The following is a 24,360-nucleotide window of genomic DNA, read 5'->3' as shown; positions in this document are numbered from 1 at the left end:
AATGAATGTGATGTATGAATGAATGAATGAATGAATGTATGAATGAATGAATGAATGAATGAATGAATGAATGCGAATGAATGAATGAATGAATGTAATGATATGAATGTATGAATGAATGAATGAATGAATGATTGTTTGAATGAATGAATGCATGAATGAATGTATGTATGAATGAATAAATATAATGAATGAATGAATGAATGAATTTAATGTCATTCAGATATGAATAGACACAGTATGTATGATCGAAAAATTTATGAATGTGACTCTCCAAAATGAATGAATGTTAAAAATGCTAGGTGAATCCATGAAAATGAATGTATGTGCATGGTTGAATAAAATATGAATATATGAATGAATGAATGAAAAGTGTCGATATTTAAAAAGTATGTATGCCTGAATGAATGTTGTTGAATGAATGTTCAGTGAATCTTATGGCCTGAATGAATGAAGCTGTTTGAAGAACCTGGCTGTCCCATTGAATGAATGAATGTTTAATGAATCAACCATCAGTGAAATGAAACTTTATTGTCAGTCAAACTAGTCCGACACCTAGACACCCTGCAGCTGACAACGAATTCTACATTTTCATTGAACTTTGTCCCGTTTGATCCCTCATTTTCACACCTTACCCTTTCATATCAATATGTCTCCCTCTCGCTCTGAAGAAGGGTCTCGACCCGAAACGTCACCCATTCCTTCTCTCCGGAGATGCTGCCTGTCCCGCTGAGTTACTCCAGCTTTTTGTGTTGGGGGTGGCACCCAAGGTCGTGGAGGGGGCAAGAACTGGGTGGGTTTCGGAGACAATCCACCGCAGACCTGGAAAAGAAATACCAGACGCAGGAGAGAACAACTGGAGTCCCAGAATTACAGACTCGCTAACTACTCTGCTCTCTAATAAATCCTTTTAGAGGAGACAGGAGTCTCACTGACACCTATCACCCGACCACTGAGTAGTCTCAGTCACCCTACAGCCAACTCACCAAGCAGTGTAATCAAACTCTCACAGAAAATATTAATGTCATGATAAAATTTGCAAATTATCAATATTTGTAAATTTAAGAATAAGGAGTAAGCCATTTAGAACGGAGACGAGGAAACACTTTTTCTCACAGAGAGTGGTGAGTGTGGAATTCCCTGCCTCAGAGGGCAGTGGAGGCAGGTTCTCTGGATGCTTTCAAGAGAGAGCTAGGTAGGGCTCTTAAAGATAGCGGAGTCAGGGGATATGTGGAGAAGGCAGGAACGGGGTACTGATTGGGGATGATCAGCATTGAATGGCGGTGCTGGCTCAAAGGTGCTACTCCTGCACCTATTGTCTATTGTCTATTGTCTGACCCTAGTGTATAGGATAGTACTAGTGCAGGAACTCGTGGGCCGAAGAGCCTGTTTCCGCGCCGTATCTCTAATACTAAATATCTAACCGGATTTGATCGCATGCAGAACAAAGCTTTCCACTGTTCGTACCTCAGTACCCATGCCGATAATAAACCTAAACCCAAAATGACCTTTGGTGAATAGTTATTGGTAAATAGCCGAGAGAGTGAAATGGGTCGCTGAGATAAGTGGATTTAGTTCACCACTTGGAGTGTGTAGTTGATCAGCCAGCCAGTACATCAACTGAGAGTGCTGTTAGCTGATCCTGTCTGATCCCATCACTAACTTTTAACTAGGTAGACAAAAATACTGGGGAAACTCAGCGGGTGCAGCAGCATCTATGGAGCGAAGGAAATAGGCAACGTTTCGGCCCGAAACCCGTTGCCTATTTCAGATTCAGATTCAGATTCAACTTTATTGACATTGTGCAGTGTACAGTACAGAGACAACGAAACGCAGTTAGCATCTCCCTAGATGAGGGACATAGATATGAGCAATAAATAAATCTATTTACGTGCAAACAATCATAGTATTTTTTTAACTGGTGGGAGGAGTGTGGGGGGGTGATTGGCAGTCACCGAGATACAGTGTTGAGTAATGTAACAGCCGCAGGGAAGAAGCTGTTCCTGGCAACAGAGAGACCTGTAGCGCCTCCCGGATGGTAGGAGGGTAAACAGTCTGTGGTTGGGGTGAGAGCAGTCTATTTCCTTCGCTCCATAGATGCTGCTGCACCTGCTGAGTTTCTCCAGCATTTTTATCTACCTTCGATTTTCCAGCATCTGCAGTTCCTTCTTCAAACACTAACTTTTCGCTTATCTACTGCATCGATGCAACATCACAATCACCCCAGAAATAACGCTGCGGCCTCGGTTATCAATTATTTACTGCGGTATAAATGGAATTAGGTCTTCCAAGACTGACGATGAAATCATACAACACGCTGCAGGAACCATGGCTCCTGTTTGATGGGCTTTGTGAAAAGGCGTGCAGGCTGGCAGGCAGGCAGGCAGGCACGAGATGTGGATTCGGTCTCTCTGCAAGACTCGGGGAGAGGCGCTGAATGGCGGAGCTGCAGTGTGTGTGGGCCAGCACTCACTTCACTTACACTTGACCGGCTGAGTGCAAGCGTGCAACAAACATGCATTATACGCTTTGATTAAAAAAAAGTGACGTGTCAAATTTTAAAGAGGCTTGTCACATCTTTTAGTTTAGTTTAGAGATACAGCGGGGAAACAGACACACTATTCCATACATACACACACACACACTAGGGACAATTTTTACATATCTACCAAACCAATTAACCTACAAACCCGTATTTCTTTGGGGTGTGGGAGGAAACCGAAGTTCTCGGAGCAAACCCACGCAGGTCACGGGGAGAAAGTACAAACTCCGTACAGGCAAGCGCCCGTAGCCAGGATCGAACCCGGGTCTCTGGCGCTGTGACCACTATAAGGCAGCAACTCTACCGCTGTGCCACTGTGCATACCCTATTTCTCAATATTTCTGATAGAAATGCCAGCGCAGGAAGAGGCCGATTACCTCCCGATATCCACAATGCTCTTGATACTGTCATAGAGTGATACAGTGTGGAAACAAGCCCTTCTACCCAACCTAACCATGCCGACCAACATGCCCCATCTACACTAGTCCCACCCAGGGCCATCTTAATCCATGGGCAGTTCCTGGGGCCCCACGGGCATAGGGGCCCCGTGCTAATCTATGTATTGTAGAATGTTCTAGAACATGGAAACGGAGAAGAACATCGCAAGTGTATGACGGCATATTTGATTCGGCATAAAAAAATCTTCAAGTGTAGGGGCCCCAGTCCACTGCTTTGTCCAAGGGCCTATAATGATGGCCCTGGTCCCACCTGCCTGCGTTTGGCCCATATAGAGACATCGAAAATAGGTGCAGGAGTAGACCATTCATCCCCACCACCATTCAATATGATCATGGCTGATCATCCAACGATAGATAGATAGATAGATAGATAGATAGATAGATAGATAGATAGATAGATAGATAGATAGATAGATAGATAGATAGATAGATAGATAGATAGATATAGATAGCTAGATAGATAGATATAGATAGCTAGATAGCTAGATAGATAGATAGATAGATAGATAGATAGATAGATAGATAGATAGATAGATAGATAGATAGATAGATAGATAGATAGATAGATAGATAGATAGATCCTTTATTGTCATTCAGACCTTTCGGTCTGAACGAAATTATGTTGCCTGCAGTCATACACAGAATCAATAATAACTAAACATACAATAAAAACAAATAAGTACCCTATTCCTGCTTTTTTCCCCATATCCCTTGATTCCTTTAGCCCTAAGAGCTAAATCTAACTCTCTCTTGAAAACATGCAGTGAATTGGCCTCCATTGCCTTCTGTGGAAGAGAATTCCACAGCTTCACAACTCTCTGGGTGAAAAAGTATTTCCTCATCTCAGTCCTAAATGGCCTAACCCTTATTCTTAAACTGTGACCCCTGGTTCTAGACTCCCCCCAAAATGGGGAGCATTTTTCCTGCATCTACCCTGTCCAATCCCTTAAGAATTTCATATGTTTCTAGATGTTTCTATCCCTCTAAATTCATCTTCATAAGTGATAGGAGCAGAATTAGGCCATTCAGCCCATCAAGTCTACGCCATTCAATCATGACTGATCTATCTTTCCATCTCAACCCCATTCTCCTGCCTTCTGCCAATAACCCCTGACACCCCAGAATCCATCCTATCTATGATCACAATGAATGGCGGTGCTGGCTCGAAGGGCCGTATGGCCTCCTCCTGCACCTATTTTCTATGTTTCTATGTATCTCTGCCTTAAAAATATCCATTGACTTGGCCTTCATAGCCTTCTGTGGCAATGAATTCCACATATTCACCACCCTCTGACTAAAGAAATTCCTCCTCATCTCCTTCCTAAAGAAACGTCCTTTAATTCTGAGGCTATGACCTTTGGACCTAGTGGAAACATAGAAACATAGAAACATAGAAACATCATTCGGCCCTTCGGCCCTTCGAGCCTGCACCGCCATTCGATATGATCATGGCTGATCATCCAACTCAGTATCCTGTCCCTGCCTTCTCTCCATACCCCCTGATCCCTTTAGCCACAAGGGCCACATCTAAATCCCTCTTAAATATAGCCTATGAACTGGCCTCAACTACCTTCTGTGGCAGAGAATTCCACAGATTCACCACTCTCTGTGTGAAAAATGATTTTCTCATCTCGGTCCTAAAAGACTTCCCTCTTATCCTTAAACTGTGACCCCTTGTTCTGGACTTCCCCAACATCGGGATCAATCTTCCTGCATCTAGCCTGTCCAACCCCTTAAGAATTTTGTAACTTGTCCCTGGGGACTATCTCAACAAAACAATGATTCCGATATGAACTATGAAGCATGCCTTGGTAGATGAAGACCAAAATAATACCTTGGGGTGTGCTGGAGAGAGGACTGGTTTTAAGGGATTAGAATGGAACATGTACTAATAAACCACGGTGGAACAGCAGGGAAATTTAAACTGGTGACCTCATTATAAAAACAAGAATCATGTTGCTACTTGTGACTTACCATGGATGGTAAAATTAAATTAAACTTCATTTAAATTAAAAAAATGTAATTAAAACTGCACAGACAACAAAGAAGCCAATATCAAAAAGTGTAGGAAAATACCCAAAGAAATAATCAATGAAATGGAAATTTAAACAATTGAATAATTATTTAAGATAAGATTAAATTGTGAAACTTTTTACAGACCCCCCCCCCCTCTCTCTCTGCCCCGTCTCTCCCCCTTTGTCTCTCCCTCGGCCCTCTCTCTTCCCTCATTCTCTGTCCCTCTTCCTCTCCTCTCTCTGCTCTTCTCCCTCTCTTTTGTCTCTTCCATCTCTCCTCCTCTTCCTCACTCATTCCCTCCCGCCCCTCCACACCTGCATCTCTCCTGCCCTAAGATAGACACAAAGTGCTGGAGTAACTCAGCGGGTCAGGCAGCACCTCTGGAGAGAAGGAATGGGCGACGTTTCGGGTCAAGACCATTCTTCACTCTGAAAAAGGAATCCGATCCAACAAGTCACCTGTTCCTTCTCTCCAGAGATGCTGCCTGACCCATTGAATTACTCCAGCACTTTGTGTCTATCTTCAGTATAAACCAGCATCTGCAGTTCCTTCCTGCATATATTGTCTCTCGTTCCCCGATTCACCTTTCCCGCAATCTCTCTATTTCCACACCACCCCCCTCTCTATCTATCTCTGTCTCTCTCTCACTGGCTCTCGTTCTCTCTCCGCCCAGCTCTCCCTCTCATTCCATCCTCCTATCACTGCTTGCGTGTGTGTGTGGGGGGGGCACAGTGGTACAGCTGCGGAGCTCCAGCCACCCAGGTTCAATCCTGACCTCGGGTACTGTCTGTGTGGAGTTTGCAAGATCTCCCCATGGTTTACCTCCAGGTACTCCGGCTTCCTTCCAAATCCCAAGGACTGCAGTTGGTCGGTTAATTGTTGAGTGATCCAAATTGGTTGAGTAATCCAAATGTCTTGTAACTGGGGATAGACTCTGAGGGGGGGGTTATGGAAATGTAGGGAGAATAAGGTGGAAGCAGCATATATGTACATTTGGTGTTCAGGGCACATTGTGGACTGTGGGGGCTGTTTCAGTGCTGTCTGTATCTCTACACTTCCCTCCCGTACCCTCTCGCCCCTTCCTGCCATCTCCCGCCCTCATTACTCTCTCCCCAGCCCACATCCTCACCCCCCCTGCCCCCTCCCTTTCCTCCCCCCATCCCTCCCCTCCCCTCCCCTCCCTCCCTTTCCCCTCTCTGTCTCCCCCTTTCTCCCTCTCTCTCCTTCTCCCTTCCATCTCTCCTTCCTTGCCTCCTCTCTCCCTATCTCTCTCTCTCTCTCCCCCCCTCTCTCTCCCTCTCTCTCTCTCCTCCTCTCTCTCTCTCACACACCCCCTCTCTCCCCTCTCATGCTCCTCCTCTCTCCTTTCTCTCCCCTCTCTCTTTCTCTCTCTGTCTCCTTCCCTCCCTCTCTCCCTCCCTCTCCTCCCCTTGCCACCCCCCTTCTCTCTCCCTATCTCTCTCTCTCTCTCTCCTATCTTCTCTCTCTTTCTCTCTCTATCTCTCTCTCCTCCTCCTCCCTCTCTCCTCCCTCGCCTTCTCCCTTCTCTCTCTCTATCTCTCCCCCTCTCCCCCTCTCCCTCCCTCCCTCCGGATTGATGTCACATCCTGCGCTAGTTCCCGGACTCCACACTCGGGCTGTGAGCGCCTCTCTCTCCGCTCCGCTCCGCTCCGCCTGCTCTGCCCGCTCACTCACTCGCTCACTCGCTGCCGGTGGGGCTGAGATGCGGCTGCAGGCAGGTGCCTGACCCGGACCGAGCCAGGGAGAGTGAGAGAGGGGGGGGAGAGAGTGAGAGAGGGAGGGAGGGGGAAGGGGCAGCGACGCCGAGCCGAGCCGAGCCGGGACAAGGCAGGCGGGACAGCAGGTGCAGGACAGCCCGGGACAAGCGCACAGGGAGCGAGAGCAACATGAAGCCACAGCCCGCGGGCAGGAGGGAGCGCGGCCGAGCCCGGCTCCTCATCCTCGGGGTCTTGCTCATCAGTGTCCAGCTCACCCAGGTAAGGTCCGGGACACGGCTCATCTCACCCCGCTGTGGAAGAGGCTGGAGGGGGGAGGGGGGGGGGGGGGGGTGGAGTGGTCAATGGTGGGGTCCAGGGGTCACCGATGAGGGAGGGAGACCTGGCCGTAGGGGAGGAGGTCAGGGTGGTCTGGGTCAGGTTGGCCCGGGTCTCGGGATGGAGGGTGCAGAGTTGGGTGGTCGTGTGAGATCGTGTGAGGTCGGGACCCAGGGGAGAAGGTTGAGGCGAGGTTGGGGAACATGGGTTGAGATGTTGTTGGGTTGAGCAGCCGAAGGTCAGGGCTGGTCTGACCTGGGACATTGGAGATGTGGGGGGGGGGGGGTTTTCAGGAGGGGGGAGGGGGGGGGGGGGGGGGCGAGGGGTCGGGGTGATGGTAAGGAGGCCTGTGGGCGTGGGACAACGCGGGCAAGCAGCCCCAGACCACGACCCGCCAATCTAGAGGTAAGTAACAACATCCTGACTGCAAACTTTATCAGAGTTAGATCTGTTCAGGCAGTCCCCTGGGATGAAGGATGACTCGGTGTCACTCGGGGATCTATCTGCAGGTCCAGAGGTCCAGAGGAGATCCCAGTGTAGAACACACAGCCTTCTACACGGCTGGGGCAGAAGATAAGATGCCTCTCGGATTAAGGATTGTTAATATTATTCCAACCGGGGCAATGAATGTGAAACCTTGCAGCAAATGGGGGAGGGCTTTAAATCGTGAAGAGAGTTAAAGGAGGGTGGGGGGGTGGGGGGGGTGAAATAAAGAAGGGGCCCATTTGCACGTGTACTTGGAACCAGGGGGGCACACACACACACACACATATATGTAATATCGGTTTTTGATCATTTCAACGGGGGTGGCGGGGTGGGCTTGAATTCACCGGCACATGGTGTGTCCCCTAAGCACATGCAGGGAAGTTGGGCAGACCCAGGGGAGAAGGAACTGATGGGGGGGAGGGGGTTGGAGGTCGGGCTGGGAAGAGGTTTGAGCGATTCAACGCTGGCGTGGATCGTGAGATGGAAATAATTGTAAATTGGGGAGGGGGGGGGGGAGGCCGGTGTCATGGGGGGGGGGGGGGGGGAGGTAGGGAGGAAGATGAGGGGGGGGGGGGGGGGGGGGGGGGAGGGGGGAGGGGGGAGAGAGACAAAGGGCTGTGTTGGATACAACCAAAGATCTTTGGATACAACAGCCCATTTGCCTGGAAACATTCTCTTCAAACCTGGACAGTTGCAATATGTATTTATTTATTTAGAAGCAGCCGGGATGTTTAATGCAACCTGTCTGCATGGCCGGTTCATATTGAACAATATGTTGAAGCATGTCCCAGTGTTAACATTCTGCTAAATTGCTGTGTCCTCTTGTAACCGAGTGCGGGTTTGCACTGGTTTGACGTTTCAATCTGGTGGTGGGGGAAGGTCTGGTGATTTGTGTGTTGGGTTGTGATTTGGTTTATTGAGCTGCAGTTTGTACCTGATGGCTGACTCCCGTTATTCATCGTTTACCCGGTGCAAATGATTTGTCGTTTGAGCGTCTCTTTCTCTCCATGGAGATGTGAAGTTGGATTAGAGTTGCGCTACCGCCCACTGGCAGCAGGCGTCGCTGCTCCCCGCACTATGCAGTCCCCACCGGCGACATCTCCCCCCTTAAAGGGACAGGCACCACGGCTCACCCTTAAAGGGACAGGCACCACCAGTCACCCTTAAAGGGACAGGCACCACCATTCACCCTTAAAGGGATATGCTCCTCCTGCCGCCTCTCCTTTTCAGCCTCCCACCCTTCCTTAATTCCTTAATTCATTCTGTTCCTGAACCTGCCTCACACCGTTTCACCCTCTCTTGCTTCCTCCTGCCTCCTCTACTCACTCGACTTCCCTTCTCCTCTCTCCACTCTTTTCATCCCCTCTCTCATCTTACTTCCTCCCTTCTCTTTTCTCTTCCCCCTTTACTTTCCCTCTATCTTTTATCCTTTTTTCCCTCTCTCTCCCACTCCCCTCTTTCCTGCCCTTTGAACTAAACTAAACTCCTCTCCAATGTTCTCCCCTCCCCATTATTCTCCCTCCTTCCCTCATCTTTTCTCCCCCCTTCCCCCCCTCTCTCTCTCTCTCCCTCACCTTCTGTCTCTCCTGTTCTTTGAACTCAACTCCTGCCCCATTCCTCCCCCCATTCCTCTACCATTTTGCCTTTCCCTTCTACTTTGTCACCTCAGACTCTCCCTCTGTTCCAGAGGGTGATGGCTACTCTGAATCGTGCTGAGTTACCCTCCTGAGCTCCATGGGCTGTTATCCAGCTCATGGAATCAACTGCATGCCCACACTCTAATGCTACCTTTTGCCTACAAAGTCTCACTTTTCTAACCTTCAGGTCAACATTCATTCTCTATTCTCCGTTCTCCATTCTCCAACAAGATGTAATCTCTGTCAATTGAAGGATCTAACGGTTTATGTCCATCGGCCCGATCTCTCTTCGCTGGAGTGTCCAAAGCCATTGGTTCCCAGTCCAAAGAAGGGTCCTGACCCAAAATATCACCAGTCCATTCCCTCCGCAGATGCTGCCTGACCCGCCGACTTCCTCCAGCACTCTGTCTTTTGCTCCATGAACATTTGCGTGAGAACCAGTGGACATAGGTTTAAGGTGAGAGGGGAAGTAGTTAATAGGACCCAAGGGGATTTTTTTTTCACACAGAGGGTGGTGGTTTTATGGAACGCGCTGCCAGAGGCGGTTGTTGAGGCAAGTAATCTAACAACATTTAAAAGACATTTGGACAGGTACCTGGATAGGAAAGGTATCGAGCGATAAGGGTCAAATGTGGCCACGTGGGACTAGCATAGATGGAACATTTTGGTTGGCATGGGCAAGTTGGGCCAAATGGTCTGTTTCTGTGCAGTATGACTCTAAAGTTGCAGCATCTTAGCTAGATTGGCCTTCAATCTTACAGCAAAGAATTACAAGGCAGCCTATCCCCCTCAGACACAAATCATTCTGCTGAGTCGGCATTTCAGTCCGCCCAGAGAAAATGTATCCCAGAGCTGAACTTCATGAGTTCCAATGGACATCTTCCAGTAAGCTGCGTTAAGACAGTCTGGTGGGTAAATGTACATACAAAGCACAAAGTGCCGGAGGAACTCAGCGGGTCGGACAACATCTGTGGAGGGAATGGGCAGAGGATGTTTCGAGTCTGGACCCTTCTTCAGTCTGATTGTAGTGGAGAGGGAGGGGGGAATGTGGGAAAAGAGAGATAGACAAAGCCTGGCAAGGGATTGACATATGGGTGAAGTGGGTGACAAAGGCTAGAGGTGAACAGGAGATAAAACGGAGCCAGATGAGGAGAGAATTGGAGTGAAATGTAAAGCACGGGAGAGATGGGAGAGCAGGGATCAAAGGAAAAGGAGGGATTGTGATGGGAGATGAGTGTATGAGGAAGGGGAAGTGAGCAGGGTGATTGGAGGCAGGCAAAAAAAGCTGGAGTAACTCAGCGGATCAGGTAACATCTCTGGAGAAAAGGAATAGGTGATGTTTTGGGTTGAGATGCTTCTTCAAACGCCTGAAGACGTCACGATCCGAAATGTCACCTATTCCTTTTCTCCAGAGAAGCTGCATAACCCGCTGAGTTACTCAAGCTCTTTGCTCTACACGAGATTCAGGCATCTGCAATTCCACGTGCCTCCAGATCTAAGTGCTCTCCTGCTGAGAGTTTGTCACTTGTGATCACATTTTCTAGGCCATCCTAAACTAATGAGGAGCCGAATGTTAAAGAGGGAGATTAAGTCGGTCTGTAAAGCTGGCTGGTTAGAGGGGATGTCCCACTTTCACGACCTAATTCACGACCTCTGCTGAGTTTGCCCTTGACTCATACTCGCAGCGTGGTCGTCACGAGGTCGTAGGAGGTCGTAGCTAGGTCGTAGCAGGTCGTGATGCTAGTCGTAGGTACTCATGGCATCAAGTAGGTCGGGGCGTTTTTTCTAGCCTGATGAAAAATGTCCAGAAGTAAAAAAGGTGGTGAATTAGGTGGTGAAAGTGGGACAGGGCCCTTAACCCTGTCATGTCCACAGCAATGTTGCAGAAGCTGCAGGAATTCTAATGCGATGGGGAACGTGATATAATCGTAACCTGGGGAAGGGCAGATGAACCGTATCCAAAGACCCTGTGAGCAGAAGGATGGCTAGAGAAGGGGGCTAATGAGAACATAATAACAGGAACAGGACAGTAAATGCTGGCGTAACACAGACTCCAGCATCTTGTGTCCATCTTCAGTGTAAACCAGCATCTGCAACTCCTTCTTACATAATGGGAGTGGGTGCAGGCTCTTCGGCCCATCTGGCCTGTTCTGACACTCAACATGATGGTGGTCAATCCTCCACCCCTATTTCCTGATTCCCTCGTTATCCAGAAACGGCAGCTCTGGATCCGATCAACAACTGCGCTACTGGGCAGGGAATTCACAAAGTTCACCAGCCTCTGTGTGAAGAAAGGTTTAGTTTAGTTTAGGTACACAAAAATGCTGGAGGAACTCAGCGGGTGCAGCAGCATCTATGGAGCGAAGGAAATAGGCAAACGTTTCAGGCCAAAACCCTTCTAGTCTGAAAACAGGCCCTTCAGCCCACTGGGTACACTTTCCCACTCAAGGAGGGAGGGGAGTATGAGATGAAGTTACTTAAAATTAGAGAATTCAATGTTCATACTGCAGGGTTGTGAGGTACAACCTCATATTTCACCCCCAGCGGTATGATCAGTGAATTCTCTAATGTTAAGTAACTCCATCTCATACTCCTCTCTCCCATCCTTCCTTACAGTTGTAGAGTCAAGAGTGTTTTATTGTCATATGTTCCAGATCGAACAATGAAATTCTTACTTGTAGCAAGACTTACTTACTTACAGTTCAGACCTTTGATCTCAAGTGGTTCTGAGCACCAGGATTTGGACAATGCAGTGGAAACACAATGTGAAACAACATCCTGCATTTATATAGCTCCTTCCCAACGGTGTTTTACCAGTAAATAGTTTCAAACACTGTTTCTTGGCGCTGAGCCACGTTAGATATCGGACGAGTGGTCAAAGGTTTGGTCGAGGAAGTTGTCTTAGAAATGTCAGAGGCGTGACGCTCGGCAGCTGAAGAAGCAGAGGCGAAAGATTACAATTGTGGAGTCAGCAGAATGTAGCAGTAAAGCAAGCCGTGTTTGGAGAATGGGAGGTGTAAGGTGGCGGAGGGGAGGATGTTAAGGCTGTGTAGACAGTGGGCAGGTGTGGGTCAGTGAAAGCAGCAATGGTGGAAGGGGCAGTTAATATTCATCAGGATGCAGGGGGGGGTGGGAGATTGCAACCTTCACGTAGTCCGCCCTGTTTCGACGAATGCAATCAACCTGGCGTGCACAATCAAATAAGATCAAATAGAACATGTTGTCCTACAACTTTAGGCTGTGCACGCCATACGCAAGAAGAAGAAGGATGCAGGCATCTCTGCTATGGCTGAAAGCCTAAGGAGCAAAAGATCTGAGTGGTGCAGCGGTAGAGTTGCTGCCTTACAGCGCCAGAGACTCAGGTTCAACCCTAACAGCGAGTGCTGTCTGTACGAAGTTTGTACGTTCTCCCCGTGACCTCGTGGGTTTTCTCCGGGTGCTCCGGGTTTCCTCCCACATTCCAAAGACATACAGGATTGCAAGTTAATTGACTGCGGTAAAATATATATATATATATTGTCCCTAGTGTGTGTAGGATAGTCCTAGTGTGCGGGATCACTAAAATAAACTAAACTAAGCTGAAACTGAACTAAAAGCAATGCAAACTAGTTGAGGAAAAAAACAAAGTGCTGGAGGAACTCAGCAGGTCAGGCAGCATCTGTGGGGAGAAAACTGTGAAGGCAAATTGATCAAGGGACTAAGCCTGGAAAGTGATAGGTGGATACAGATGAGGGGGTGGTACATTGACAGATGGGTGGTGACAAAGGCTGGAGATGAAACAGTGACAAAAGGGTGACAGATATGAGCCAAGAATGTTGAATTGGCATATGTATCTTCAAGGGAACATTTAAATTAGTTTGAAGGAGTATCTTGATCTGAAACATCACCCATTCCTTCTCTCCAGAGATGCTACCTGTCCCACTGAGTTACTCCAGTATGTCGTGTCTATCTTCAGTGTAAACCAGCACCTGCAGTCCCTTCCTCCTCACATAGTGACTGGTGTCATAGAGTCATAGAGAGATACAGCGTGGAAACAGGCCATTCGGCCCAACATGCCCACACCAACCAACATGTCCCAGCCACACTTGTCCCACCCGCCGGCGTTTGGTCCATATCCCTCCAAACCTGTCCTATCCATGTACCTGTCTAACTGTTTCTCAAACGTTGGGATAGTTCCTGCCTCAACCACCTCCAACGGGGGTGTGTGGGGTGCGTGTTAATAAGACGACCATTCTCCCAGAGATCCCTCCACAGACGCTGAGTTAATGTACCTCGAGCACCTTGTGCCATTTGCTCCAGATTCCAGCCCCGCTTGTGTTTCCCTTTGAAAAGCAGCCACGGGCTGCAAGTGGACACTGCGGGAACTGTCCCGCTGGGATGTGGTGCTGAAACTATGTAGCTGAGTGACACATCCAGCGCCTGATGCCCGGGCTACTTGCCTCCTCTGTGCTGCTGCTGCTGGCCGGGGCGCTGCTGGGGGAGGCCGGGTGCTGCAGTAGAGAGGTTGGGGGGGAGAGGAGAGGAGAGAGAGATGGCTGCAACCTGGCGCTGTCACCATAGCAACCAGGGGCTGAGAATTCAGCTTACATGAGGGCACTGAAGTAATAAATCATTCCAGCTTTTGAATCTTATTTTCAATGCGGATTTCGTTTTTTTTTTCTCCCCATTTTATTTGCACTATAGGCATTCACCCTGGCTGAAATGTGGGTCTCGCTGGGGTACAGGTGTCTCTCCCCCCCCCCCCCCCCCACTGGGGTACAGGTGTCTCCCCCCCCCCCCCCCCCCCCCCCACCCCCCCCCCCCCCTCCTGGGGGTACAGGTGTCTCTCCCCCCCCCCCCCCCCACTGGGGTACAGGTCTCCCCCACACACACCCTCACACCCCCCCCCCAACACACCCACACTGGGGTACACCCCCCCACACACACACTGACCCTCACTGGGGTACAGGTGTCTCTCCCCCCCCCCCCCCCCTGGGGTACAGGTGTCTCCCCCCCCCCCCCCCACTGGGGTACAGGTGTCTCTCCCCCCCCCCCCCCCCCACTGGGGTACAGGTGTCTCTCCCACCCACACACACACACACACACACACCCCCCCCCCCACTGGGGTACATGTCTCCCCCCCCCCCCCCCCCACACACAACCACACACACTGACCCTCACTGGACTCTGACCTGCACACAGCCCGTGTGACTGGGGCTAACTCGTGTACAGTTCCCCAACGTGGGACCTTAGGGGGTCTGTGTCAGCGACCCTCACGGGCTTTCCCCGTCCCTCCAGGAAGGTGGGAAGGGATGGGAGCGGGGGAGGGGGATCGGAGAGTAGGGAGCGGCCGGTGGGAGGGTCGCTGATCACCGGGGGGGGGGCATTTGTACCGGGAGGGGGCCGGTATTTACCGGGAGGCGGGCAGGTGGGACCGGGAGGCGGGCAGATCTTGTACCGGGGGGGGGGGTAGTACCGGGAGGCGGGCAGGTGTTGTACCGGGGCGGGCAGGCTTGTACCGGCCGGTGTAGTACCGGGGGGGTCGGGGGGGCGGGCCGGTCTTATACCGGGGGGGGCGGGCCGGTCTTGTACCGGGGGCGGGCCGGGCCGGTGTAGTACCGGGAGGCGGGCGGGCCGGTCTTGTACCGGGGGCGGGCCGGGCCGGGCCGGTGTGTACCGGGGGGAGGGTCTTTACCGGTGGGTGGGAGGGTCTTTACGTTTCTCCCTCCTGTACCGGGGGCGGGACCAACCGTGCGTGTGGGCGGCAGCGGCCGCTCAGACTCCAGTCTCTCTTCAGTCAGCGGCGAGAGCGGCAGCTCCCGGTATCCGCGCCTCCCAGCACCGCCGCCCCTCGCCTCGCCTCGCCCGCCCGCCAGCTGCCGCCATGCCCCGGTTGGGACCGGGTCTACTCCCGCCCGGCAGATGCCCCCTCCCGCCGCCCCGCCCGCTCCACGTTACTCGGTATGAGAGAACCGCAGCGCTCCCGCAATGACGGTGCCTCTGCTGAAGATCGGGATTGTCCTGAGCACCATGGCCATGATCAGTAACTGGATGTCCCAGACACTGCCGGCCCTGGTCGGTCTCAACGCCACCCGCCTCACCGCCGCCAGTGCCGGCTCCCTCGACCGCAGCACCGGGGTGAGTGTGGGGGGCGACCGGGCGGGAGGTCCCGGGGATGGGGAGGGGAAGGGGCAGAGGCTGAGCGAGTGGGAATGGGGGGGAAGCAGAGGCTGAGCGAGTGGGAATGGGGGGAAGCAGAGGCTGGGAAAGGAGGAGGGGGTGGGGGCGACTGGGGAGGGGAGGGGAAAAGGGTCGGGAGATTCAGAGGTGGGGAGGAGAGGGAGATGGATGGAGGGGGAGGGTGCGGGGGAAAACTGGGGCTGGGGTCCCGCGGATGAGAGGGTGGGTGGGAGATGGACTGGGGGAGATGGGAAAAGCTGGGGAGTGGGAGAGAGGGAAGGAGGCAGACTGAGAACGGAGGGATGAAGGAACAGATAGCGAACCCACGGCCGAAAATGTGCAGGGGATATCGATGGGGGCGAGGGTTGGGAGGGGGAGAATAAAACGCCAGGGGGAGGCGGGGTGGTAGTGGATAGGGGTGACCGAGGATTGACTAATGAATGAGCTAACGGCGTTGACAGGTGGTCCCGCTGATGTGTAACTTATTTGTGAAGGTTCATCCGCGCTCTCACCCTCTCGTCTAACATTGCCCGTCCACGCACTAGGCTCCGGTGATCGGCGGTGTGGACCGGGGAGGTTATAGCGGTGATTGTGCCCGAGGGGTCGGGTCGGGTCGGTGTGATCTGGCAGGGGAGAGGATGGGACGGAGATTCCCTCTGGGATCTTATCAAGAGGGGATTCTGTGGGACAGGTGCCGTGTGATCGCGCCGTTTCAGACTGAGTTGTAATGTAATGTGAAGGGTAGCTAGGGTGTGTGAAACGCCAACGATGCAGCTGGGACTGGAGAGAGAGAGGGTGTTTAAGAAGGAACTGCAGATGCTGGAAAATCGAAGGTAGACAAAAGTGCTGGAGAAACTAGATGGGGCTCTTAAAAATAGCGGAGTCAGAGGATATGGGGAGAAGGCAGGAACGGGGTACTGTTTGGGGATGATCAGCCATGATCACATTGAATGGCGGTGCTGGCTCGAAGGGCCGAATGGCCTACTCCTGCACCTATTGTCTATTATCTATTGTCTAACTCAGCGAGTGCGGCAGCATCTATGGAGCGAGGGAAATAGGCGACGTTTCGGGCCGAAACCCTAAGGGTTCATAGATGTTGCCGCACCCGCTGAGTTTCTCCAGCACATATGTCTTCCGCGAGAGAGACAGTGTTTCGCGGCTAACTCAGCGTACACCGCTCCCAACGGTAAATGTATAGTTTAGAGATACGGCGTGGAAACAGGCCCTTCGGCCCAACGAGTCGGGGCACCGACCAGCGACCCCCGCCCATTAACACCACACACACACACACTAGGGACAATTTCCCACTTACACCAAGTATACAAACCCAAGTCAAGTAACCTACAAACCTGTATGTCTTCGGAGTTTGGGGAGGAAACCGGAGCACCCGGAGAAAACCCACGCAGGTCGCGGGGAGAACGTACAAACTCGTACAGACAGCACTCGTAGTCAGGATCGAACCCGGGTCCCTGGCGCTGTGAGGCAGTGGTTCTACCGCTGCGCCACCGTGCCGCCCAAATGGTGTTAAGTCCCCCCCTCGCCGGGTAGTTCTGTGCTTAGGTCCCTGTCCCACTTAGGAAACCTGAACGGAAACCTCTGTAGACTTTGCGCCCCAACCAAGGTTTCCGTGCGGTTCCCGGAGGTTGCAGGTGGTTGCCGGAGGTTGCAGGTAGTGGAAGCAGGTAGGGAGACTGACAAAAACCTGCGGGAACCGCACGGAGACCTTGGGTGGGGCGCAAAGTCTCCAGAGGTTTCCGTTCAGGTTTCCTAAGTGGGACAGGGATCCAGCACTCTGACTCCCCAAACTTCGAGTCTCCCCCGAACAAGGTGGCGCGCTGTAACAAGCGGGCCAAATCTCCACTAGTCCCCACGCAGCGCAACGGGTGGTGATCCAGCCTAGAAGCGGGAAACCGCAGATGCTGGTTTACACAAAAAAAGGACACAAAGTGCCGGAGTAACTCAGCGGGACAGGCAACATCTCTGGAGAGACGGATTGGGTGACGTTTCGGGCCGAAACCCTTCTTCAGAACCGCTGAGTTTCTCCAGCATTTTTGTGTACCTTCGATTTTCCAGCATCTGCAGTTCCTTCTTAAAAACAAAGGGTATCAAAGCCGTCACCGGAGCTCACAATGGTTGGCTGTGGAGCAGGTGATTACGAAGGAGATACATGGATGTGACCAGTGGAACTGGCAGGGTGACTAGGATGGGGGAGGAGGGAGAGGGGAAGAAACGGTTACTTGAAATTGGACAAATCAAGATTCATACCGCTGAGTTGGAAGTTGCCCAATTGAAATATGAGGCGCTTCACCTATCCGTGTCCTCCAGAGATGCTGCCCGACCCGCTGAGTTGCTCCAGCACTCTGTGTCCTTTTTGGAATGTCATTGAGTTGTCGGAGCCAGTTCCTCCATTCAATAACATTGCGTCGATGTGTGTGTGACCTCTCCCCACCGCCGTTCCCCGATCCCTTCACACTCTCGTTGTATACCCACCCGGACACCATTTCTGCCAGTCCAAGCCTGCACCGCCATCTCCACTGAGAAACGTTTGTAAACCTCACGTCTCTATGGGCAAGTACTTGTGGATATGGTCAGTTCTAGCTTGAAATGTTCCTTAATAATTACATATTTTTGCAGGAAAATACTGCCCTTGCTTTCCATCCCAATGCTTTTGTAATACAAAGCTTCCGACTACGCTGCTCAGTGTTGCCTTAGGGGTTACTAATGTGGCAAAATCTACATTAACAAACAGACCCCCTCCCCTCCCCCTCTCCCCCCTCCCCGGGGAGTCCAGAACCAGGGGCCACAGTTTAAGAATAAGGAGTAAGCCATCTGGAACGGAGACGAGGAAACACTGTTTTTCACAGAGAGTGGCGTGGAGGCAGGTTCTCTGGATGCTTTCAAGAGTGAGCTAGATAGGGCTCTTAAAAATAGCGGAGTCAGGGGATTATGGGGAGAAGGCAGGAACGGGGTACTGATTGGGGATGATCAGCCATGATCACATTGAATGGCGGTGCTGGCTCGAAGGGCCGAATGGCCTACTCCTGCACCTATTGTCTATCGTCATAATGGGGTTCGGAGGGAGAGATACACCAGCCGTGATAGAATGGCGGCGTAGACTTAAAAGGCTGAATGGCCTAGTTCTGCTCTTAAACTTATGAACATAATATTCCTCTGTCCGTTACTAAAGTCATCCCTTCAGAAAGCTCAGTTGAGTTCATTAGCAAGGCTTAGCTTACTCTAGCTCCCATTGATTAGATAAAATATTTATCAAGACATCCAGCCAATATATGCTTGATTATAGACTATACATTTCCAGGCAGCGGATCCAACTCCCTCGGCTAAATAATGAATTTTCCATTCTGCTTCCTAGACCAAGAGAACTATTGGAGACGCAAGGAACAGCAGATGCTGGAGTCTTGAGCAAAACAAAAAGTGCTGGAGGAATTCGGCAGATCGGGCAGCGTCTGTGGAGGGAATGTGGTCCCAATCCAAATCCATTTCTGCCATAAATGTCGCCTGGCCCACGGAGTTCCTCCAGCACTCTGTGTTTTGGAAGACGATAGCTAATGCATCCACCATATTCTTGCCGACTTCATTGTAATGGTTCATTGGATATTTATTGTCACCTAGGCAATTACACAGTGAAATTAATTTTGCATTTAATAATGTGTGGCGCCGTCTTATCGAGATCCAAGTCCGGATTCCCGCCTGTTCGTTCTACCGGAGCTGCTCCCGATCCCATTCGTAGCCCATGACCGACTCGGCCGCCCTCCTCTCATCGCCAGCCACCTTGTGTCCCGGGACCGGGGGGCACCTCCTGCAGCCCACCTCCTACCGGCCAATTGGGAAAACATCTGCTTCTGGGAATTTGCCGCTATGCCGCTTGCATTGTCTTGCTATATATTAAGATGGAGGATTCCTATCCAGATGCAATCCCCTACAGTAACTATACAACCTTTGCACAAGTTCCTTATTTCCTTTTACAGCCCGATGGCTTTCAATGGGACCACATGGTCTCAGTAAAACCCTGTTTGCTGATTTATTCTCCTACTCGAGTTGTAACCTATGCCATCGATTGTGATAATATCCTCTTTATGCATCCTTGTATATCCCCCTGGTCATCAGTATGTTAGGATAGCTTGTGGATTTTATATAGGTTGACTTTGGCCACTGTGCTTGTCCAGGTTTAGATTTGGGGGGAAAAAATCCTGCTTTTCGACCCTCAGCATAAGCTGCCTCTGTTAAAACGTTTTTAACGCATTTCACTGGTCATCTATCATTGTAGTCGTGAACAACCTTACAACTCTTCAAAGACCTCCCGTAACGAAACCCACAAACTTAATAGCTGCATCTTCCTTTCAAATATTGGATTTGACTGTTCTCTGATCACTTAAGTGTTAATGCATTATTTAGGTTGACAGTGAATTCTGGCTCATTACTAAATCTAGCCTGGCTTTCCCTTGTCAATTCTGGGATGTATTAAGAAAAACCTATCTGGCACATGATGAACAGCTAGCCTGCTGACTGAAGCGTTTACATCCCATTCATTTTGATAATTCAAACTCCACGTTAAACCCGCTCTACTTCGCTGTATGCTTATTTAATCTCTGCATTTGTTCATCCTAATGCTTCATTGCTGTAAACAAGAGACATATCCACAACTCCCCAAACAGTCTTAAATCCTTTTTTGTTTCCGAATTCAACTGGTGAAGTCTCCATTGCCTGCTTGGCGCGTATTATTTCCTCTCATTATTGAAGTTATTTAAACTTTAATCGCTACGATTATTTCTCCCCACTCAACCATCTCCTCATTATTTTCTGTAAACTGTATAACAGTATAATTTGTTCTTTGTATTTGGTTGGGATAAGCACCTTAAACTGTGCCTCTATTCACTCGTTCATTCACTCGCTTCTTCTATCTAACTCCTGCCTTCATTGCATTATTTTTAGTAACTCAGCGGGACAGGTAGCTTCTCTGGAGAGAAGGAATGGGTGACGCTTTGGGTCGAGACCCGAAAGGTCACCCATTATTTCTCTCCGGAGACGCTGCCTGTCCCGCTGAGTTACTCCAGCATTCTGTGTCTATCTTCGGTGTAAACCAGCATCTGCAGTTCCTTCCCACGCATTATTTGTTTAGCTTTCTCCTGCAGTGGCGGGGCGGGCAGAGTTATAGACAATAGACAATACGTGCAGGAGTAGGCCATTCGGCCCTTCTAGTTTTGCTTCCTGTCTTTTCTATTTGATTCAGAATTGAGTCAATTTCTGCCACCACTTTGCAGATTTCAAGCCTGCCTGAATACACACACACACACACACTCTCATGCCGTCCATGGCTTTGCCTATTAGAGGTGACGTTGGTGCCTGAGCCCCATGGAGTTAAAGTGTGGGCGATGGCAGGAGCGGGAATGTGCGGACCGAGGCAATGCTTAAAGTCTGTGTGAACAGGTGTTCGCACGAAAGTGATAATGTTATTCACCGGGTGATTCAGTGTCGTTGCCTGTGTGGTTAAATTGTCGATAGGTTGTTTTTTTAAGTGAACAAGAATAACAGCGTAAAAACGCGGAGGTGAATGGATAAAAGAACAGCCGAAATCATTCAATTTAATTTGTTTTCCAAGCCACATAAATTTAAATAAATTGCTCAGAATGCTGTGGCTGTAATTGTAAAATATGAATCAGCTTTTACTAATGACTGATATATTCTGCTCGGTTGGCTCGGCAGAAGGTTTGTAAATATCTCAATGTTGTTCACCGCTAGCCCACCAGCAGAGATGTTCTCTCTTCTCTTCTTAAAGAACAAAGCAGTTTCCTAAGATAACCGCCGACTAGTTAGCACACAACAAAATGTCTTTCACTGTACCTCGCTACACGTGTGAATAAGCAATAAACTAATCACAAATAATTTGCAATTCTTTTGATTCACCCACAGCATGGAAGCGGGTAATCTGTGTGTAATAGACAATAGACAATAGGTGCAGGAGTAGGCCATTCGACCCTTCGCCAGCACCGTCATTCAATGTGATCATGGCCATCCCCAATCAGTAGCCCGTTCCTGCCTTCTCCCCATATCCCCCGACTCCGCTATTTTTAAGAGCCCTATCTAGCTCTCTCTTGAAAGCATCCAGAGAACCTACCTCCACCGCCCTTTGAGGCAGAGAATTCCACAGATTCACCACTCTCTGTGAAAAATGTTTTTCTCATCTCGGTCCTAAAAGATTTCCCCCCTTATCCTTAAACTGTGACCCCTTGTTCTGGACTTCCCCAACATCGGGAACAATCTTCCTGCATCTAGCCTGTCCAACCCCTTAAGAATTTTGTAAGTTTCTGCAAGATCCCCGCTCAATCTTCTAAATTCCAGCGAGTACAAGCCGAGTCTATCCAGTCTTTCTTCATATGAAAGTCCTGCCATCCCATTAATCAGTCTGGTGAACCTTCTCCGTACTCCCTCTATGGCATCATACACATACACCCTCCCTCATACACCTAAACTTGGGCTTTCTCTCTCCGCAGATGCTGCCTGACCTACTGAGTAATTCCAGCATGTTTTTGTATGTCCAGCAGCTAGCTGTTGCTCTTGGTATCTCAAAGTTCCACCAAATCCTCAGCTGTTTATGTTTCTCACCCCCCAACTGCACATATTAACCAAAGTATTTTATCACCTGGATAGTCCTGATCTCCACCTTAGCGCAGATATTTCCTTTGTTCTCTCTAACCCACTGCCTCCTTGCAGCTTACAATGCGTTTCTGAACTTTCTGATGAAGGGCTATTCTCGTCCACTCCCTCAGTACTGCACAGGGACTAACCTAATTCATAAAGGAGAAAATATTAGCCAAATGCATTTGCACTCCAAATGTTGCAGCTCTCCGTCTTGTCCCCATCTCGCCTTGGTCTTGAATTGACTTGATCTTGGGTTGGCACGGTGGTGCAGCGGTAGAGTTGCTGCCTGAAGGAAACCCCTGTCTCACGGTGAGAGTCCACCCACGAGTTATCCCGAGTTAAAAACACATCAAACCCGTGGTAATTACGTAGAATGAACGTAGCGGGAACGTCGGAGCTCGTGGACGCAACTTAGCGACTCGTAACGCTAACGGCAGGTACTCGGGAAATGTGTTAACTCGTGAAAAATTTTCAACATGTTGAAAGATTTCCATGGGTCAAATATACTCTTAAAGGAAAAATGGGATACTTTTACAGTGCCAGATTCTGTCTATCTACGGGTGCTCTCTGTACAGAGTTTGTATCTTCTCCCTGTGACCGTGTGGGTTTTCCCCGGGTGCTCTGGTTTCCTCCCACACATGTCCCTACCCCTAGTGTGTAGGATAGTGTTCATTCTGGACTTTTAAAGTTTTTAGAGAATACAGTGCAGAAACTGGCCCTTTGGCCCAACGAGTCCGTGCCGACCAGCCCGCTGATCGCTGGTCAACACAGACCCGATGGGCCAAAGGGCCTGTTTCTGCGCTGTATCTCTAAAAACTTTAAATGTCCAGAATCTCAACCTGGTTTCAAGATGTGCTTTGTACACTATGGGATACTACTGCATGTACCTAAGCCACTCTACGCCTTATCTTATTACAGGTAGAGTGTACTTGCTGAGCCGAAGGGCCTGTTTCTGTGCTGTATCTCCAATCTAAATGAAACTAAGATGGTGAGACCTGTAATAGTTGCTCTACTGCCAGAGTCTCTGGCCCGTCTGAGTGACTCTTCTCTCTCTGGGTGGGACGAGTGTACCTGGGACGTGTATTGGGCCAGTATGGGCATGTTGGGCCGAAGGGCCTGTTTCCACGCTGTATCATTCTGTGAATCTCTGCCTCCAGGTACTACCAGATAATGCGGAGGATGGCTGGCGAGTGTTCAGCTCCGCGCCTGACAGCGAGGGGAGGTGTATCTGCACCGTGGTGGCCCCCCAGCAGACTCTGTGCTCACGTGATGCTCGCACCAAGCAGCTGCGGCAGCTCCTGGAGAAGGTACGGGGGGGGTGCAGGAAGCAACTGCAGATGCTGATTCACTTAGAAACATAGACAATAGTTGCAGGAGTAGGCCATGCGGCCCTTCGAGCCTGCACCACCATTCAATATGATCACGGCTGATCATCCAACTCAGTATCCCATACCTGCCTTCTCTCCATACCCCCTGATCCCTTTAGCCACAAGGGCCACATCCAACTCCCTCTTAAATATAGCCAATGAACTGTGGCCTCAACTACTTTCTGTGGCAGAGAATTCCAGAGATTCACCACCAAATGTTTTTCTCATCTCAGTCCTAAAAGATTTCCCCCTTATCCTTAAACTGTGTGGCCCCTTGTTCTGGACTTCCCCAACATCGGGAACAATCTTCCTGCATCCAGCCTGTCCAACCCCTTAAGAATTTTGTAAGTTTCTAGAAGATCCCCCCCTCAATCTTCTAAATTCTAGCGAGTACAAGCCGAGTCTATCCAGTCTTTCTTCATGTGAAAGTCCTGCCATCCCAGGAATCAGTCTGGTGAACCTTCTCTGTACTCCCTCTATGGCGCACCAAAGATGCTGGAGTAACGCAGCAGGGCGAGCAGCATCTCTGGGGGGAAGGAATGGGAGAAGAAGGGTCTTGATGCAAAACGTCACCCATTCCTTCTCTCCAGAGACGCTGCCTGTCCCGCTGAATTACTCTATCTTCAAGGTCAGGTCAGGCTGCAACCAGTGGGTATGGAGAGGGAGGCACAATGATGAGCCTGAGGCAGTGGACCTCAACACATCAGATATACCGCCAGCACAGTTTGGTGAAAAAAACTCAACATTTGGAGGACTTTGAGAACATTGAAGAAGTCAAGAGAGAGGCTATTCAATCCAACTATCCAAGCCTGTCCCTGGCGTGTAGATAGTGTTGGTGCGCGGGAATCGCTAGTCTGCTCTGCCTCGATGGGCCGAAGGGCCTGTTTCAGCTCTGTATCTATAAACTAAACTAGCAAATAAATTTGGGAGAAAGCTGATCCTCGAAGGAGGGGTTAGAACGCAGGTTAGTATGGTGTGTCGTGC

At 50.1% G+C, this 24,360-nt stretch overlaps 1 protein-coding gene across 2 annotated transcripts in view; it reads left to right on the top strand.

The window, feature by feature from the left end:
- Positions 1-6,559: 6,559 nt before the first annotated feature.
- Positions 6,560-24,360, top strand: part of olfm1b (olfactomedin 1b) — a 42,066-nt gene continuing 24,265 nt past the window's right edge. The window contains exons 1-2 of one of the 2 annotated variants that reach the window (XM_055660303.1): positions 6,560-7,013; positions 23,167-23,316. In XM_055660303.1, the coding sequence (XP_055516278.1) occupies positions 6,924-7,013; positions 23,167-23,316 (240 nt within the window). In that variant the 5' untranslated portion in view covers positions 6,560-6,923. Of the gene's footprint in view, positions 7,014-15,113; positions 15,311-23,166; positions 23,317-24,360 lie in introns of those variants that run through there. The other variant, XM_055660302.1, reaches the window with a different exon arrangement.

This window comes from Leucoraja erinacea, chromosome 31 (genome assembly GCF_028641065.1).
Source record: "Leucoraja erinacea ecotype New England chromosome 31, Leri_hhj_1, whole genome shotgun sequence".
NCBI classification, from domain to species: domain Eukaryota; kingdom Metazoa; phylum Chordata; class Chondrichthyes; order Rajiformes; family Rajidae; genus Leucoraja; species Leucoraja erinaceus.
Note: the sequence above shows the minus strand (reverse complement) of the source record. Positions and strands in the feature narration are given on the sequence as shown.